At 42.1% G+C, this 15391-nt stretch overlaps 1 protein-coding gene across 1 annotated transcript in view; it reads left to right on the forward strand.

Moving 5' to 3' along the window:
- GRIN2A (glutamate ionotropic receptor NMDA type subunit 2A) overlaps positions 1–15391 on the forward strand; it is a 1504071-nt gene that overhangs the window by 863730 nt on the left and 624950 nt on the right. The window contains exon 4 of the mRNA XM_086941364.1: positions 13115–13229. Coding sequence (XP_086797490.1) covers positions 13115–13229 — 115 coding nt within the window. The remainder of the gene's footprint in view (positions 1–13114; positions 13230–15391) is intronic.

Consider the following 15391-nt stretch of genomic DNA (forward strand, 5'->3'; position numbering starts at 1 on the left):
TAGTTTAAATGTTGTGGCGCTTATTGTGAGTATTGTATCAGAAGATTTATTAGGATTTGTGTCACACCTATCTGCATTTGTGTTAGAAGAGCCTTTTTTTATCAATTGAACAATGGATGGTTATGTTTTTTACTTAAATCGTGAAGGAGGGAGTGTAGCACCTCTTATAGAATTGTCTACATTTGGTTTTATATCTAGTACGTAAACCACCACAATGCATACATCTAATGTATTGCTTGTTTAATATTTTAACACTATGCTCCTGATTTGCAATGACTTTAATGTAACTTACTCTGACAGTTCTCCTGCTAGCATACAGGAGTAAACTGGGAGCACTCCTGTAATGCATTAGTAAGTCGGGTTACTACAAGGGTCACTCACACCTACTCATAGCAAAATGTTTGTGAATCAGGCCCAATATGTTTACAACACTTAAAGCTTTCTTTCTTGGGATGATGATCATAAACCATTCTTATACTGTTCACAAGTGCACTTAGCCTTTGAGCCTTTTTTGTCACTGCAAATTAATAGTAACGCTTAGGCAAGCCACTAAGTTTAAGGTTATAAACTCCCCTCAATATGTTACCTAATCAAGGGGCATATTACCAACAAGTAGCGATATTTATCGCTAAATAGGTTTAGCGATGATTTTTTTATCGTTGAGCATCGCCGGAATTTATCGCTGAGATAACGTGCTATTAGCAACGTTTATCTCCAAAGCGATACATTTTCCGGCGATAGCGGCGAAATGCTCTTAGCCATGTTATCCACCTCCCGTTGGATAACATGGCTAAGAACTGGTCTGGGCAGGTGTTAGTATTTGGAGATATTCGCGCTTAGCGTGAATATTTCCATCGCTACGCCTGCCTTGCTAATATGCGATAGCAATGTTAGTGACTGTTTTTAGTCGCTAACAGTTTGGGTACGCCCATTTGCATGTCATTAGCGATAAATATCGCTAACATACAAAGCGGGCCCCAAACCGCTCGCTATCACCTAAAAGCTGTCGCTAACTGCTGTTAGCGACAGCTTGCTAATAGGGCGATAGAATTTTCGCCGCTTAGCGGCCGAAAACGTCCGCTAAAGCGGCGAAAATTCCCTATTGCCACCCTTGATAATATGCCCCCTAGTTCTCTTGTAAAGCTCTCTAATGCCCTCAGGCTACTTTGGAACAATAAAAAATATTTCAGTGCTAAAATGCAAGGTCTTGTGCTTCACGCAGCTCACAGTACACTCTCTCTGTGCTGTGACATTTCAGGCGCTACTCTTAAATAATACTTACAAAATGTTACATAAGAGATTATCCCAAGTGCAAGAAGTTCATGCACATGTCCGATTTGTGTACAAGTGGAGGTTATTTTTTAAAAAAACATGTGTAGCAAAGGTCCAGTAGCAAAAAATGCCAGGATTCGGTCGCCTAGGTAAAGAGCATCCCTGAGTAATTGAAGGAGACACTGCCCTTGCACAATGACATGGTACCAAAGGCACACATATTATCTTTACCAGGGGCCCAACTCACAGAGGATTTTAATATAAACATACAATTTATTGCAAAAAATGACTCCCATTATACACTTTTCAGAACCTCACTAAAGAATTCAGGACATGCGTAAATGCTGTTATTACTACAGACTTCTTCACAATGCGTGCAAAGGAAATAGCATCTTGCAATGATGGGGCGGGGGGGGGGCGGGGTACGCAGATCAAGGCTTGGTTTGTGTTGAATGTTTGTGAACGCTCACAAACTTGTGAGTTTTTGGCCGTAAAAAAATTCTGACTTTACACTTCCCACGCTGGATATTTACTTCTTGACAGGACTGGGGAGACTCCCTTTCCAGGGTGATAAAGAAATCGACAACCTCGAGACTTGGAGGAGGTTTAGTGGAAGGGCTATCTCTGTGGCAGTTTTTTCCTTGCGTAGACCGCACATTGTGCTACATTTTTACAGGGCAGATATGTAAAATTCTACCTTGGTGAGATGAGATACCGGGGAAAATGTAACATGTTTGTGATTTTCCAAAAAAATGAACTCTCCACCGTTCATAGGAGCAAATCTAAAGGTGCTGATTTCTAGCTATGTGTTGTGTGAGTTTACCCTAACACGCACCCATCTTGTCTGTTATGAGTCTTGAAAGTGTGTTTTACTGTGCCTACACAACATTACGTACTCATGTTAAAGATGGGAACATCTCCTTTGCATTTATTTACCTCTTTAATGTGGGTAGTACATAGTCCCACAAATGTGAATGACCTGTATTTTCAATCTTCAATCACTCTAGTGCACAGTGCATGCATTTCAAAGGAGGCCAGCTTCTGTAAGAGATGTTACAAACCCACTGGTTTGAGTCAGAGTCATAACATGCTCCAGTTTTATTCTGCAATCCTAGTTGCGTAAGACTCTCAATACTGTTCTTTGTGTGTGGATGGCATGGCTGGTAATTTAATGTTTTCATTATATAAAATTCACTATAACAGCTTGCAAAGCTGTTGTAATAAAAAAAAAACACAGGTGAGAAGTACACCCTACTTGTTTATTACAATTCTGAAATTGTCTATTTCGTTATTGCTCTCTGTAAAGTGAGTTAATGCCGCTTAGGTGCATTTGTCCTTTAGAAAATTGTTAAATTAAAATAAATAATACACTTCAATCAGGAAACAAAGGCGAACTCTACAGCTGAAAGGTTGAGTGAATTACATTGAAGCATGAGCTTGGCTGTAACATATGCAGAAGGTGAAGTGACAGCTCAGGGATTTGGAGTGCAGTTCCAACCTACTTATGGCTGTCTTTCAATATCCAACCAGTGGTGGGCCCATTTTAGTTGGCACCCCTATCCACTTACCACAAGTAAAAGACTATACTGGATTTGTGGGTGAATAATAGGAACTCTTTTACACTAGGTAGCATGGTATTTGAAAGTGAAGTATGGGTAAAGAGGCAGAGAGGTCCAATAAAAACCAGGCTGAAGCATGAAAGGCAATGTGCTGCAGCAATCAAGAAAGCAAACACAAGGCTGTGGTGCATTGAGAGCAAAATGGGAAATGCGTCACAGGCAGCGATTCCTCCCCTGGCTAAGGCACCTCTCACAGCACCGTGTCCAATTCCACCGTCCACGGCACGGGGACGTACTGATGAGATTGAAAAAGTACAGCACCAGGCTACTGAACTGTTAAGTGGTTTGGCTGATAACACCTACAGTGATAGATTGCCCTGCTCAGCATGTTCCACCTGAGGCAAAGGAGATTAAGGGGTGATGCGATAACAGTCTTCGGCAATCTTGAGGAGGACGACTGGCAGAGGTGGCCGTTGTCCGATTTGGTGACATGCAGACAGAATAAAAGGTAAAGGCTGAATCCCAGAGATTGATTCAGGTTCTCATTTTGTTTAAAAGAGCAATGCATGTCTACTGGCAATACACCAGGAAAATCAACCATTTAATAGCAGTGAATGAATGAGTAGAAAAACAGTTGAGGGTGGAATTATTTGGAAATTGTATATGAATCTGGTTGTCTTCTCACAGATGCTTCAGATTGCTGCATACTTTCAATTGAAAATCCATGTTTGTGATGTAGAAGGACCGTTACACATAGGGCATGGCACCTATCACAGCCTAGTCAAATGCACCTGTAGAGATATCAGTTTTTTTTTCTTAAGTACAGAAAGTTTGTTTTTCCCTGAAGGTCAGTATCAGACATTCCACAGCTTTGGACACCGGAATGTAAGGATCTGACTCTATATTGTTTTCTTTTGAAGGTTTGTTGAGTGATCCAATGCAATAAAGCTGGCCAAAGATTTGTGGTTTCTGGTTAGCGTATACTGGGGTGGGGGGCATAAGCAAGATTTGTGTGTATCCAGAGCTTTTATTCCTGTCTGTTTTATGTACCATATGTTGAACTCTAAACATCATTCTCTTATTTACCATCAGCCAGTGTGGTATTTTCAGTGCAAGCTTTTTATGGCTCTGCATTCCAAGGTGTAGACAAAGACTAGCTTCCTAATTTTGCATTTATTGCATTTTTCTATTTTGTTTATGTTCAATACATACCACATTATCGTATCCAGCAATGCCATTACCATTACCAAGGATCCTTCAAGTCCACCCAATGTGGTGCTTAGAGTTAAGGGCAAGATTTTTCAGAAGTGGGATAGTTGCAAATTTAGTCCCTTAAGCACAGGGTTGTTTGGGTCGAAAAAGATGCCAACATTGAAAAGAACTCTAAAGTTTTATTGCCTTTAGTGGAGTCAGATTGTGGGCCGTCCAGGCTGTCTACCTATTCAAAGGATGTAGGATTCTGGTCTGGTCTGTTCCGCCAAACATGAGGATCTCAGTGTTTGTTGGTCTGGTACCCAGTGCTACAAACAATTAATAAAGTTTGAGATTACATTTTCTTTCTCTTTGGAAACCATCAAGAAAAATGTGTGTAGTCACTTTGGATTTTTTTTATTTTGATTTTGACTAGGGGTAGGAGGTAAACTCTGCTCCTCTGGCGGAGTTCACAAAGTTTTGCCCACTTTGCACTCCACTTGGCATGCGAAGTTCCAGGAAAACTCCACCAATCGCAATGTGGCAGAATTTTTTCATTCAGTTGGCAAGTGTGAGTGAGAAAATTGAGGGCTAGTTCACCTCCCAGGGAGATTTCTCAACACTGGTGGTTGTGGCAGGTCGCTACCACTCGCGTTGAGAAAGCTGCCGCTCATGTTGAGAAAGCTGCAGCTCAATTTGAAAATCTACCTGATTGGCATACAGAAGCAGGACCCTCTGATGAGCCACTTGGTGCCTTTCCCACTGATTGTACAGTATGGGACAAGCTCCCGGCACTAAAAATCAGCACGAGCAGCTCCATGTACCAAATTCCACAGATGGGGGAACTCTACTGAATCTCATGGAGGTTTTGGCAACTCCACAGAATCCCATGGAGTGAAACTCTGCGAGTTCCACCCACCCCTAATTTTGAGTACCCAATTTTTTCATCAGTACTGTTAGTCTCACCACTCTTAACCTCACTCAGCCATGCCCGGTGCAGGTAAGAGCTGGGGGGCAGGTTGGGGGGGGGGTGTCGACCTACAACGACACAGTAAATTAAATTAAAGAAAACCACTTACCTTGCACTCACCACATCGCCAACTTGGCGATGCGGCAAGCGCAAGGTAGTGTTTATCTTTTTTTGAAATTATATTTTCACTCGCTGCCAGCTGACACCTCTGCCACGGCGGCCCCCACTGCTCTTACCTCCACCGGGCGCGACTGATCTCACTCACTGTAAATTCTGTGTGAATTAACTGAGAGTACCAACCACCAGTGTAGAAATGTATGTTATTTTTATAACATCGCCATAGCTATCAGCACCACTCAATCTGCCTGAGACAGTCAAGTGCTAAAAAGGCGGTACAATGTTCCCAATAAAGAAAAAGTTGCAGCCTGACTTACATCCTTCCCAACTTCGCCTCGAAATTAAGACTAAATGTGGTAGGGTAACAAACTGCTCACATGTATTTGTTTTGAAGAAAGGATCCAGCACTAAGTGCTTGTAATAGCCTTAAAAAAATGGATTGGTACCAGTAGCATGGGAATAATTTTGTACTGGGATGAAATGAACTGGTTGTCAGCGATGGGGCCTTAGAAGGAAATATTTCTGAACGGACCACTAAAGAAAGTTTAATAAGAGTTTCAGTGTCCTATAATCCCACTAGTCATGGCATTTAGACCAAAAAAATGCTTATGAGTGGTAAAAATGAGAGCTGAGCTAGTCAATTTACCAAATAATAAAATAATAAATTTGGCTTCCGAATGACCATCTATTATGCGAATAATCTCAACTAAGATGTTTTATGTATACATTTACCTCATAGCCATTGTGGATAGCTTCAAAGACTATCTGGATTAAGCCATTCAGTGAGTCAAGGAGCTCGTCCATAACACAAACGTTTCGTGCAACAAGTATGCGACAACTCAAACCTCTCAGTTCTCATTCACATTCTCTTAATAGTGCTGAAGCAAGACCACACATTGTAAATTCATCAAGCGTCATTATATATTACCAAGAATATTATGGATGTCTAAAAAGTTTTCTCAACTATGAACAGGTGGAGCAATGGTGATTTGTGTCTTTGCATTCTTATGTAGTTTGCTTTATTCTTAACTCTTTCCTTCTGCCGTCGGCCAACGGCCGTCGCAAGCACTTCCTTGGTAGTGCTGCGCATGTTTGTGGGCCGACGCAGCCCCACCGACATAATAGAAACCCCGTACTGCGGCGAAATTATCACCCCAGTAACCGGTTTGAACATCCTCACAAGCTAAATCCATTTTGTTATTTGATTGCAAAATGGTGCATATTCTTAGGATCAAGTCCATTTGCCGTCAATGATATAGAAAAAGCGGTGTGAAAAATGATGTTGTTTTATTGACAAAGGTATTGTCACAAGGATGTGTTTGTCAAAAATGTAACAACTGATTATCAAGTATATTCCCAGATTGTGAGACAGAATAAAGGCATGTTACCCCACTGTTGTTCCTGCTGAGTACTAGCACTAACTCAAGAGTAACCCTTTCATTTATGTTGCTGAGGCCAGAACAGCAAATGCTGCTGGGGAATGTGGTTCCATACATAATGGGAATACCAGAGATTTGCCATACTCTTTAATTATGTTGGTAGTATGTATGATCTACAAGCCTGGTTCGGATTTTGTTGTTAACAGAAATTATTCTGATTTCTAGATGAAGTGTTACATTCATAGAAAATCTACCTGTGGAATTTTCTCCACTACTGGGATAGCATGGTAGTAACATTATGTGCACAGATTTTCCTCTGGATTCACCACAATCAAAATAATAGTCACTGCCCCTAAAATCGAACTGAGGACGTAACCTTATCCCAGTACAGTAGTGCACTGGAATTCATCATTGCGCAAGGGCATGTGGGTAACGAGATCTATCAAATCATTTCATCTCATATAGTGACCAATGCAATGCTGCAAGTCCCTACTTGACTTAACATCATGGGCCACCATGGCATGCATAGAATGTATCGTCCCTACAGAAATTCAGAGCCAAATGGCGTAGTGGAAATGTAATTTGTCATAAAGTGTTGCCATGATGTAAATGTCCACTAGAGGTGAGTAAGAATTTGATAAGCTTGATACTTGAATGCATCCCTCACCATACCATCAAGTAGCACTTTAGAATCACAAGAACTCCACAAGAGCATGTCACAAATGTAAGCTACCATTGCAGTGGTGTAAGTGAACTTAATAATGGAAAATGAAGGGGCCTATTCTGAAGCAAGAGGGGGAGCACGGGATAGCTCCAAAACAGTCTGTGCTTCGTCACTTTAGAAACACAGGGATGGTGCCTTACTTACAATAATATGGCTCACCCCAGCGTTTCTCCCTGTGCTTACGCTAAAATCAGGTGCCTAGCGCTAACGCTGGCACCCTTGCAACTCAGTGCAAGGGTGCTTGCGTTGCGGGAATGATTGTTTATGTGCAGGAAGGTGTTGCCACAGGAACGTCGGTAAAAGTGACATTCCTGCAGCGATATGGGTTAGTAAATATGCCCCAAGACATTTTGTTCGGTATTTATTGCATTCTGATTTTGGCAATATGCAGCATTTTCCTATGCTACAATGAATGCTTTTTTAAATATAAAATACATCCTAAAGAGATGGCAATGAGGACAGCATAGGTATTGAAAAGCATAGCCGCTAGGGTCATGATTAAAGGGAGACACGAAGACGACTACTTTATGCCGTGGCTGCCAATACCCTTAGGAGCAATCCTTTAAAATACTCAGGTTAACGATCCTCCTTCAGAGCAGCAGGGAAGAACATAGAGGCAGAGATGAAGAGACCATTGGGATTAGAATTATGATGATGTCAATAAAATAATGGCGCTGCTGTTACAACCAGTTTTATAGCTATATAAAAGGGCCACACAAAGTAGACAGAATAATGTGATGGTGAGCTCATAGAAAAAGAGATCATTTAGCAGGTTATAGAGAGGAGTAGCCTGTAGCAGTACTCAATATATGACACCTGAAAATATTTGACTCCATAAAACAATTCTGAACAAGCCATAAATATGAAATGTGGTAATACACCAACTTCACGCTGCAGTGTCATTTTTCACACTGGATCATGTCCGTTTCCTCTGTGTGGTGGGGATTTCTTAGTGATCAGGCAGGATATGTTCACTTTGAAGACCTTATTCAGTTCTGAAATTCAAAGGGTTAACGTGAGTCAAAGTCAAGGCTTTCCTGGAGCAGGAATACATGTTGTGTTAATTAATCTTTCATTCCTACACCTGAGATCTCCAAGGAAATTAACAGCCTGGTCTTATTCCATTGACTCTTTGGACCTTAAGAAGAATTGTGTGAGATGTGTTCCTATATTGTTGACTAAAGGACCTGATAATATTATTATTCTAGCCTTTCCTGCAGCACACTCTGATATTCTAGTACTGAAACCACCAAACAGTTGTGCCAATGCGTCTAAACCTTACCTTCAAGCCCCAGTACTGAGAAGCACCCCCAGCACTCGTAGAAATCCAATTCCTTATCCAATTCCTTATCCACAGTACTACTAACTATTCAAATACTGACAGCAGAGGCCAATGCATGTATGGGCGGTGGGGTCGGGGAGGGGGGGTAATTTCCACAGACGTCGACAGGGGACAAATATTTATTTATTTAAATTTCCTTCATTGTCATCTGTCAAATCCCCTCCAATCCGGCCTCACCACGCCCCATGGCTCTTACCTGCACGGGCCGCTCCTGAATACTGCCCCCTGTACACGCTATTCAAGTGCATCAGAATCCTGGTGTCTATCCCTCCCTTCTCTTTCAGTTCCAAGGCACTTTTTGCACATCAGCATATCATAGTTTGAAATATTGTCTGACATAAATACTGTGTCCTAAATATCATTTGAGGAGATTTTGGGCGTTGATATTCAGCTGTTAAATCCAATAGTGAGATATTTATGTAAACAATATTGAGTTTACAATATTTATGTTACACAGTATTCTGACTGTGATATTCTGGTACTAAACCCAAGACCCATACACAGCTCTGTAAATGCACCTACATGCTGATATGCAGGTATATCTTGCTGTTCATGTATGGGCACCCACACACATCTAGCACCACACCTCAGTTATGGACTTGAATATTTAACTGATATACCTTTTTTGCCTTGTGTGTAAATTAGTTTTCTAAAGCTTTGCCTTACATTGCTAGCATCTTTGTCCATGTTTCCCTCACTTCCACACGCACATTCCTCCCTCTGAGACTATTGGCTTAACAGCTACTATCTTCAGGTATTTATCGTTTAACAACCCTTCTGGCTAAGTGCGTCACACATGGACTCCCACTGGTAACACACTCACTCGCCACGCCACCACTTCTGGAAGTGTCTCAGGAAACACGATTAGCCGGAGTGTCACCCACCCATACCCCCAAAACACACCGGCCGTCCGAGTGCAGGCCACATACTCAGGTAGATTTTTCCCAAAGATACCTTTCAATAACTTGTCTAGCTCTACTTTTTTACCTCTACCTTTTTAAAAGCTATGCTTTTGGCAGCAAAACGTTGTGAGCAGCAATACAAAAGGAGCTATCCTACATTACATCTCACAATATATATCACACTGCACAAACACCTAACCTCACCTACAGATCAAGCATCAGAAACCCTTCAGGTCAATGGAACCTTGCTCTAGTGTTCTAGTTTTCAAAACATCTTAAGGTACACTCAAGTGAGGAACGTTAAAATGACTTCCCTTGTGGGAAAGTCAAAACTTGGCCAGGGACCATATCAGTGGCTCAAAGTGATGACAAAAATTTCCTTCATAGTAACTTCCAATTCATCTACACATTTGATGAAATCAGATGATATTAAAATGTTATGCCCCCTGAATATCAAGCTTTTGATCTGGCTGCATCCTTTGCTACAGTGTCTCTCTCAGACAGTTCACCCGACTCATCAAACACAGTCCCAGCACCCTCTATACCCACTGGCAAACCTCTGGCTCAGCGTATAATCACCTAGGATACCTCCAAATTATTCTATTGGAATACTATCAAAGTTGCTAGCTGAAAAATTGAGATATAAGAGCCCTCAGTTTTTTTTACCTCGGACAGGGGTGGCACCACTCCCATTCTAACTTTAGCATGCCCTGGAAATATTATTGAGGTGCTCGACCTCCCACTCCAACTTAAGTGTAGAGGTGATTGCACAGTTATGAAAATCCTCAAAGGAATCCATGGCAATCGCCCTTCGTCATCACTGTCTTTCCAAGTTTTACATTTTCTGTCCGTTCTTGTGAAACTTTGTCACTTTCTCATTTATATCTTCCAATGCCTCCTCTATTAAAAATGTAATTTGTGGCCTTTATCTACTACATGATATTGAAGAAGAGATATTTGCTCTGAGTTGGAGTGGCAAAACAGGAATCTACATCACTCACAGTAGCTTCAGAACAGCCCATTGCAGAGGCTGAACAAAGTGTAAAAAAAAGACTGTTTCCCCTCTTAGCATTAATTGTTTATTCTTTGAAGGCATAGCAAGACTGAAAAACACGGTACAAACTTGTTGTGAAGTCTGAATTTAGACAAATTCACCTAGTGAATTCCAGACACCGGTTTCTGACTTCTCAAATACATAATGAAATGAATCTCAATCACAGTCCTGAAGGGGGAGCGGTAAATTGATCCCCAAATCATTACTCCAACTTCTCCCCTACCTTGCCAAATAATCTCAGCACTTTTTTTTGCCACCTTGGGACAGCTAAGGGGGGGAAGTAAAAAAGGGTCTGATTTCATAGCTGGGCCCCTCTCCGATCCTCAGCCTCATTCATGGATCGAGAACCAACACTTTCCACGATACACCGATTCTCGGAGGCTGCCTATGCAATGTTCAGTGATAAGTGGTTCTGATCATTGTTCACTAAATAGGCTCGGGTGGTGACAGCCAACTCCTTTGATTTGTGGGCCATCCACAGTCTAGGGCAGGTCAAACTTGGATTATCCTGAGCACTGCAATATCCCACTTTCAATGCCCAGACTTTTGGCAGTAACTGCCATCGCCAGGCCCAGAAGGGAAGAAGCACCAGAGCTCCACTCAAGCATGTCGACCTCAGAGCCTTGCTGGCTTCACAGGCAAAAGCCACATTTTGTATTCTATGTTTAATTTTTACCCAGAATCATATCACATTTTTTCTATTCCATTTCTGTTACTCTTCTCAAATGCAAGAAATGGCTCTTGATCACCACTCCCGAAAGGCCTTTGTTCTCAGCAACAGCTGTGAAATTAAAAGAACATTGGAATGTTGCTCTCCTGTCTTCTACCAGCCATTAGAAGCTCAGAGCAGTCCAGTGTCAATAATGGAGCGCTCACCATTCCAATGCTCTAGTAAGGGGACTTCCATCTTGTATTCCAGTGTATCCTGATTCACAGCTTTAGATAATCTGCACCCTTTCACCTTCAATCGTGATTTGACATTTTAGGAGAGTCAGTAGTTGTACTTTTTTATCTAATCAGTCTGTGTCATATTGTTTACGCAAGGAGTACCAGTCCTCTGTAAATTTCCCCTTCATCGAAACATTACCGCCGCTTGCATATCTGACAGCATCTTATGATACGGCTGTGACATGTACCCTTCTCCTTCACACGACTCCTTGCTTTGTTTTGCAGGAACTATGACATGACATACATTATCAGCCATAAACTATGCAATTCTTTTTCACCTTATGAATGGCCCGATTTTCTAACCTTGTCCATATTAATACACACCTCTAATACCCTGCTCTTTCTAACTTTCTCTCCTTCCTTCCATCCATCACTACCACCAGTTCCCCTAATGTTTGCTGGCAGAATTCCACCATTCCATAACATCTCTCACTGGTTGCCAGCTGAAGGCACCCATGCTTGAACCACTTTCTCATTCCCTCCTCATTTCTCAATTCATGTTGCACGATAAAATTCCGGAACTGGCTGGGATACTGGAAGCTTGTTTATATGGCCTTTGTTGGGTACACTTCGGACCACTAGATGAGTGGGCTTTTTTTACCGATTTGGACATACACAGAGGTTTTCACTCAAATCGAAATCCTAAGGCCCGTGATAATGCAGCATGCAGTATTACCACCAATTACTTTAGGGACTAAGGGGCATATTATCAAGATAGGCGATAAAATTATCGCCGCTTTAGCGGCAGAAAATGGCCGCCAAAACGACGATAATGGGCTTGATAATATGCTCTATGGAATTCCAATTGAAGCCCATGTTAGATGTGAAGGACATCCAACCTGAGCTTCAATTGGAATATCATCGAGCATATTATCAAGCCCATTACCGCCACTTTATCGGCAGTTTCCTGCCGCTAAAGCGGCAAATATTTTATCGCCTGTCTTGATAATATGCCCCTAAGTCATCATGTCAAACATTCAGATGTATTTCTCATTTCATAGTTGGTGTGTTGGGGATTATTCATGACCTGCTATAATGCCACATCCTAGAATTATTGATACCCATGCTATCGGTAATACCAGGTGATGTACTCCAAACTGACCCCCCTCCCTTTCTTATGACTACTATGGCACAAGATCATTGTGCTGTTTATACACCCCCATAAATCTATCAGATTTGAGACCAAAACACTTTCTATTTTATTTGTAGTATTTTTCATGACTTCTGATGTACAGAACCCATGGATCTTTCAGGTGATTCTTTTAATCTTTTATGCAAAATATATCATGTCATGATTCTCCAATCCAGCGCTCAGACAGGCGCCTTTCCCGCCTAATTCGGGCTGTATAATACTATAAATATAAATACAATTACTTTCAACTGTCAAACACTTCCGCCTGTCCTCCCCCATGTCCCCCAACCGCGTGGGTCTTTCAAGGAAAAGCGCGGGCAGGAGAAGCTATCGAAAGGAGAACTGAAGCAACATTGTCATTTGTAAGTGCGTCATGAGTTGCCTGACTAAACCAAGATAATATATAGAAACACCCACCTGCAGGCGGCTCTCTTTGTATCCCTTAGCTGCCGCGTGCACATTTCTTTCTGTTCACCACCTACCGGGGTCCTCGCTGATGCATTCTCTGAACATTTCTCTTGCAGATTTATGATCAACGTGACGTGGGAAGGGAAAGATTTGTCCTTCACAGAAGACGGATATCAGGCAAATCCGAAACTGGTGGTCATCGTGCTGAACATGGACAGGGAGTGGGAAAAGGTAAGCCCGCGCTTCGTTTGTCCCTATGAAAGCAGCTCTCCAATCAGCAGCACTGAAATAACAGAGAACGAAGGTTGTGGGCATTGTTTCTGATTAATATCGGACAGTTGACGTCTTTCAGGTCGGTTTCTTCTCCTGTCACCTGTACAAACAAAACGAAATTCAGACCGTTCTGAGAAACTTCTTTTTCATTAAATAGTTCGGTACACCCAACACAGTTTGTAACACCCCCCAACACAAGAATCCAGAATAGTCACAGACATTTTAACTTACTTTTACAGTGTAACTTCTGTGACATGTTTCCAACTTTAATAGTTGAAAGTTAACAGTTTCCGCTTCCATCATATTCACTCAAAAGCTTTAAGTGGAACAGAGGCGCATGGTAGATTGTTTTTTAAAATAAAAAAGCACTCATGCCCATGCAATCATATCAAATAACAAATGAATCCACACACTTTAACGTAGTAAATGTGTAAGTTTTCCGCAGCATGCAGCATTCCCGATGCACAGAAAAAAAGCTATTTGAGTGTCTTATGTCAGCAATTTGCCAATTATCACTAGACGATGTCCTAAGTTTCACCTTATAGAAGTCCCATACCTTGATTACGCTTCTGTCTGGATAATATACTATGGCTTGATATGATTATCTTCACTGGACCTTCAAAAGGAATTGACGTGCCGAGTAGCCCATTTCCTACAGATTTTATTTATCGGTTGATGTAAGTAATATTATACTGTTAGTGCAGGTATCTTGAAGGCAGTTTGAAAAATAAGACAGCAAACTAGACAGGTACAACTGCTAAGCTTGAACCCCCAGCCCAGGTACTTTCTGCTACCCTACAAATCAAACCTCAGGCAATGTCTCCTTTCTAACATTTGGAACAATCGAATTTAAAGCTGATTTTGGGCATGCACAATGTTAACTTATGTTATATGTATTTGTATAGCGCCTCATCACCCATGAGGGCATCCTAGCTCTTCGCAGGTGTGCGAGGTTAGTCCCTGGGTTGGGAACTTACTCTAAGAGTCAAGTCTTCGTGGATCTGAACCATGAACCGGAAGAGCAAAAGCCTTTCGTCTAATTACATCCTATCATTTTCGCTTCATGATAGTTTGTAAAGGTCTACTGGTGACGTTTTCAGCTCCTACCTCATGTTGAGGCTAGTCCTAAACAAGACATTACTGCGACCATAAAATGAGTGCTGTCGTTTTTACAGAAATCCTCTTAGAAACGCGGCAATGCCCAGAGAGAAAGAAGAAGCTGGGGGCTGCCGGCGTGTCTTCCCCACAGAGATGAGCCTTTGTGGCATCTGTCTCTCAGAATCAGCATGCTGATGAATCACTGCTGGATGGAATAAGGCTCTGGACACTGCCAGAGCGAGAGCAGGGAAGGAGAAGGAGCGCCATTGTAACTTGAAGGGAATACTTGTTTTCACAATCAATAGATACCTGCAAAGAGGAAACACCATAGGTCCATGACTGCCGAATCCACGCCAGGTTTTCAGCTTAACCCCTGCCGGCTTAAATGATATCGATTTAGTTCAATTGCATGGAGAGTGGAAATATGGGCCTCATTTATGAGCCCTTGCGTCACTTTTACGCCGCTGGTGCGTCACTTTTTGTGACGCACCAGTGGCGTAAAAAATGCGCCTTGTTGCGTCATATTTACAAAGTGACGCATCTCGGTAGATGCGTCACTTTGTAAACCCCTGCGCCACATTATACCTGCGCCAGGTATAATGTATGCAAGAGGGGCGTATTGACGCAAGGAAGGGTCGTAGAAGTGACGCAGTGAAATCTATGAGATTTCACTGCGTCACTTTTAGGACACCGTTGCGTCAAAATCCTGCATCTGCCTCACAGCAGGCGTAAGACTGACGCAGGCCCTTTCACATGGGGCTTGCCCCATGTGAAAGGACGCATTGCTGGAGTTGCGTCACTTTTGTGACACACTCCAGCAATGCGTCACTTTTGCGCTTACAGATACGTCAGAAATACTGACGTATCTGTAACTCCTTGCGACATGATGCGTCATACATTGAATATGACGCATCAGGAATGTCGCAAGGAGTGCGCACTGAGAAGTGACGCATCGCTGCTTTCACGTAGCGATGCGTCATTTCTCATAAATGAGGCCCTATATTTTTTGTGGATAGCTGGTA

This window comes from Lissotriton vulgaris, chromosome 10, assembly GCF_964263255.1.
Source record: "Lissotriton vulgaris chromosome 10, aLisVul1.2, whole genome shotgun sequence".
NCBI lineage: Eukaryota > Metazoa > Chordata > Amphibia > Caudata > Salamandridae > Lissotriton > Lissotriton vulgaris.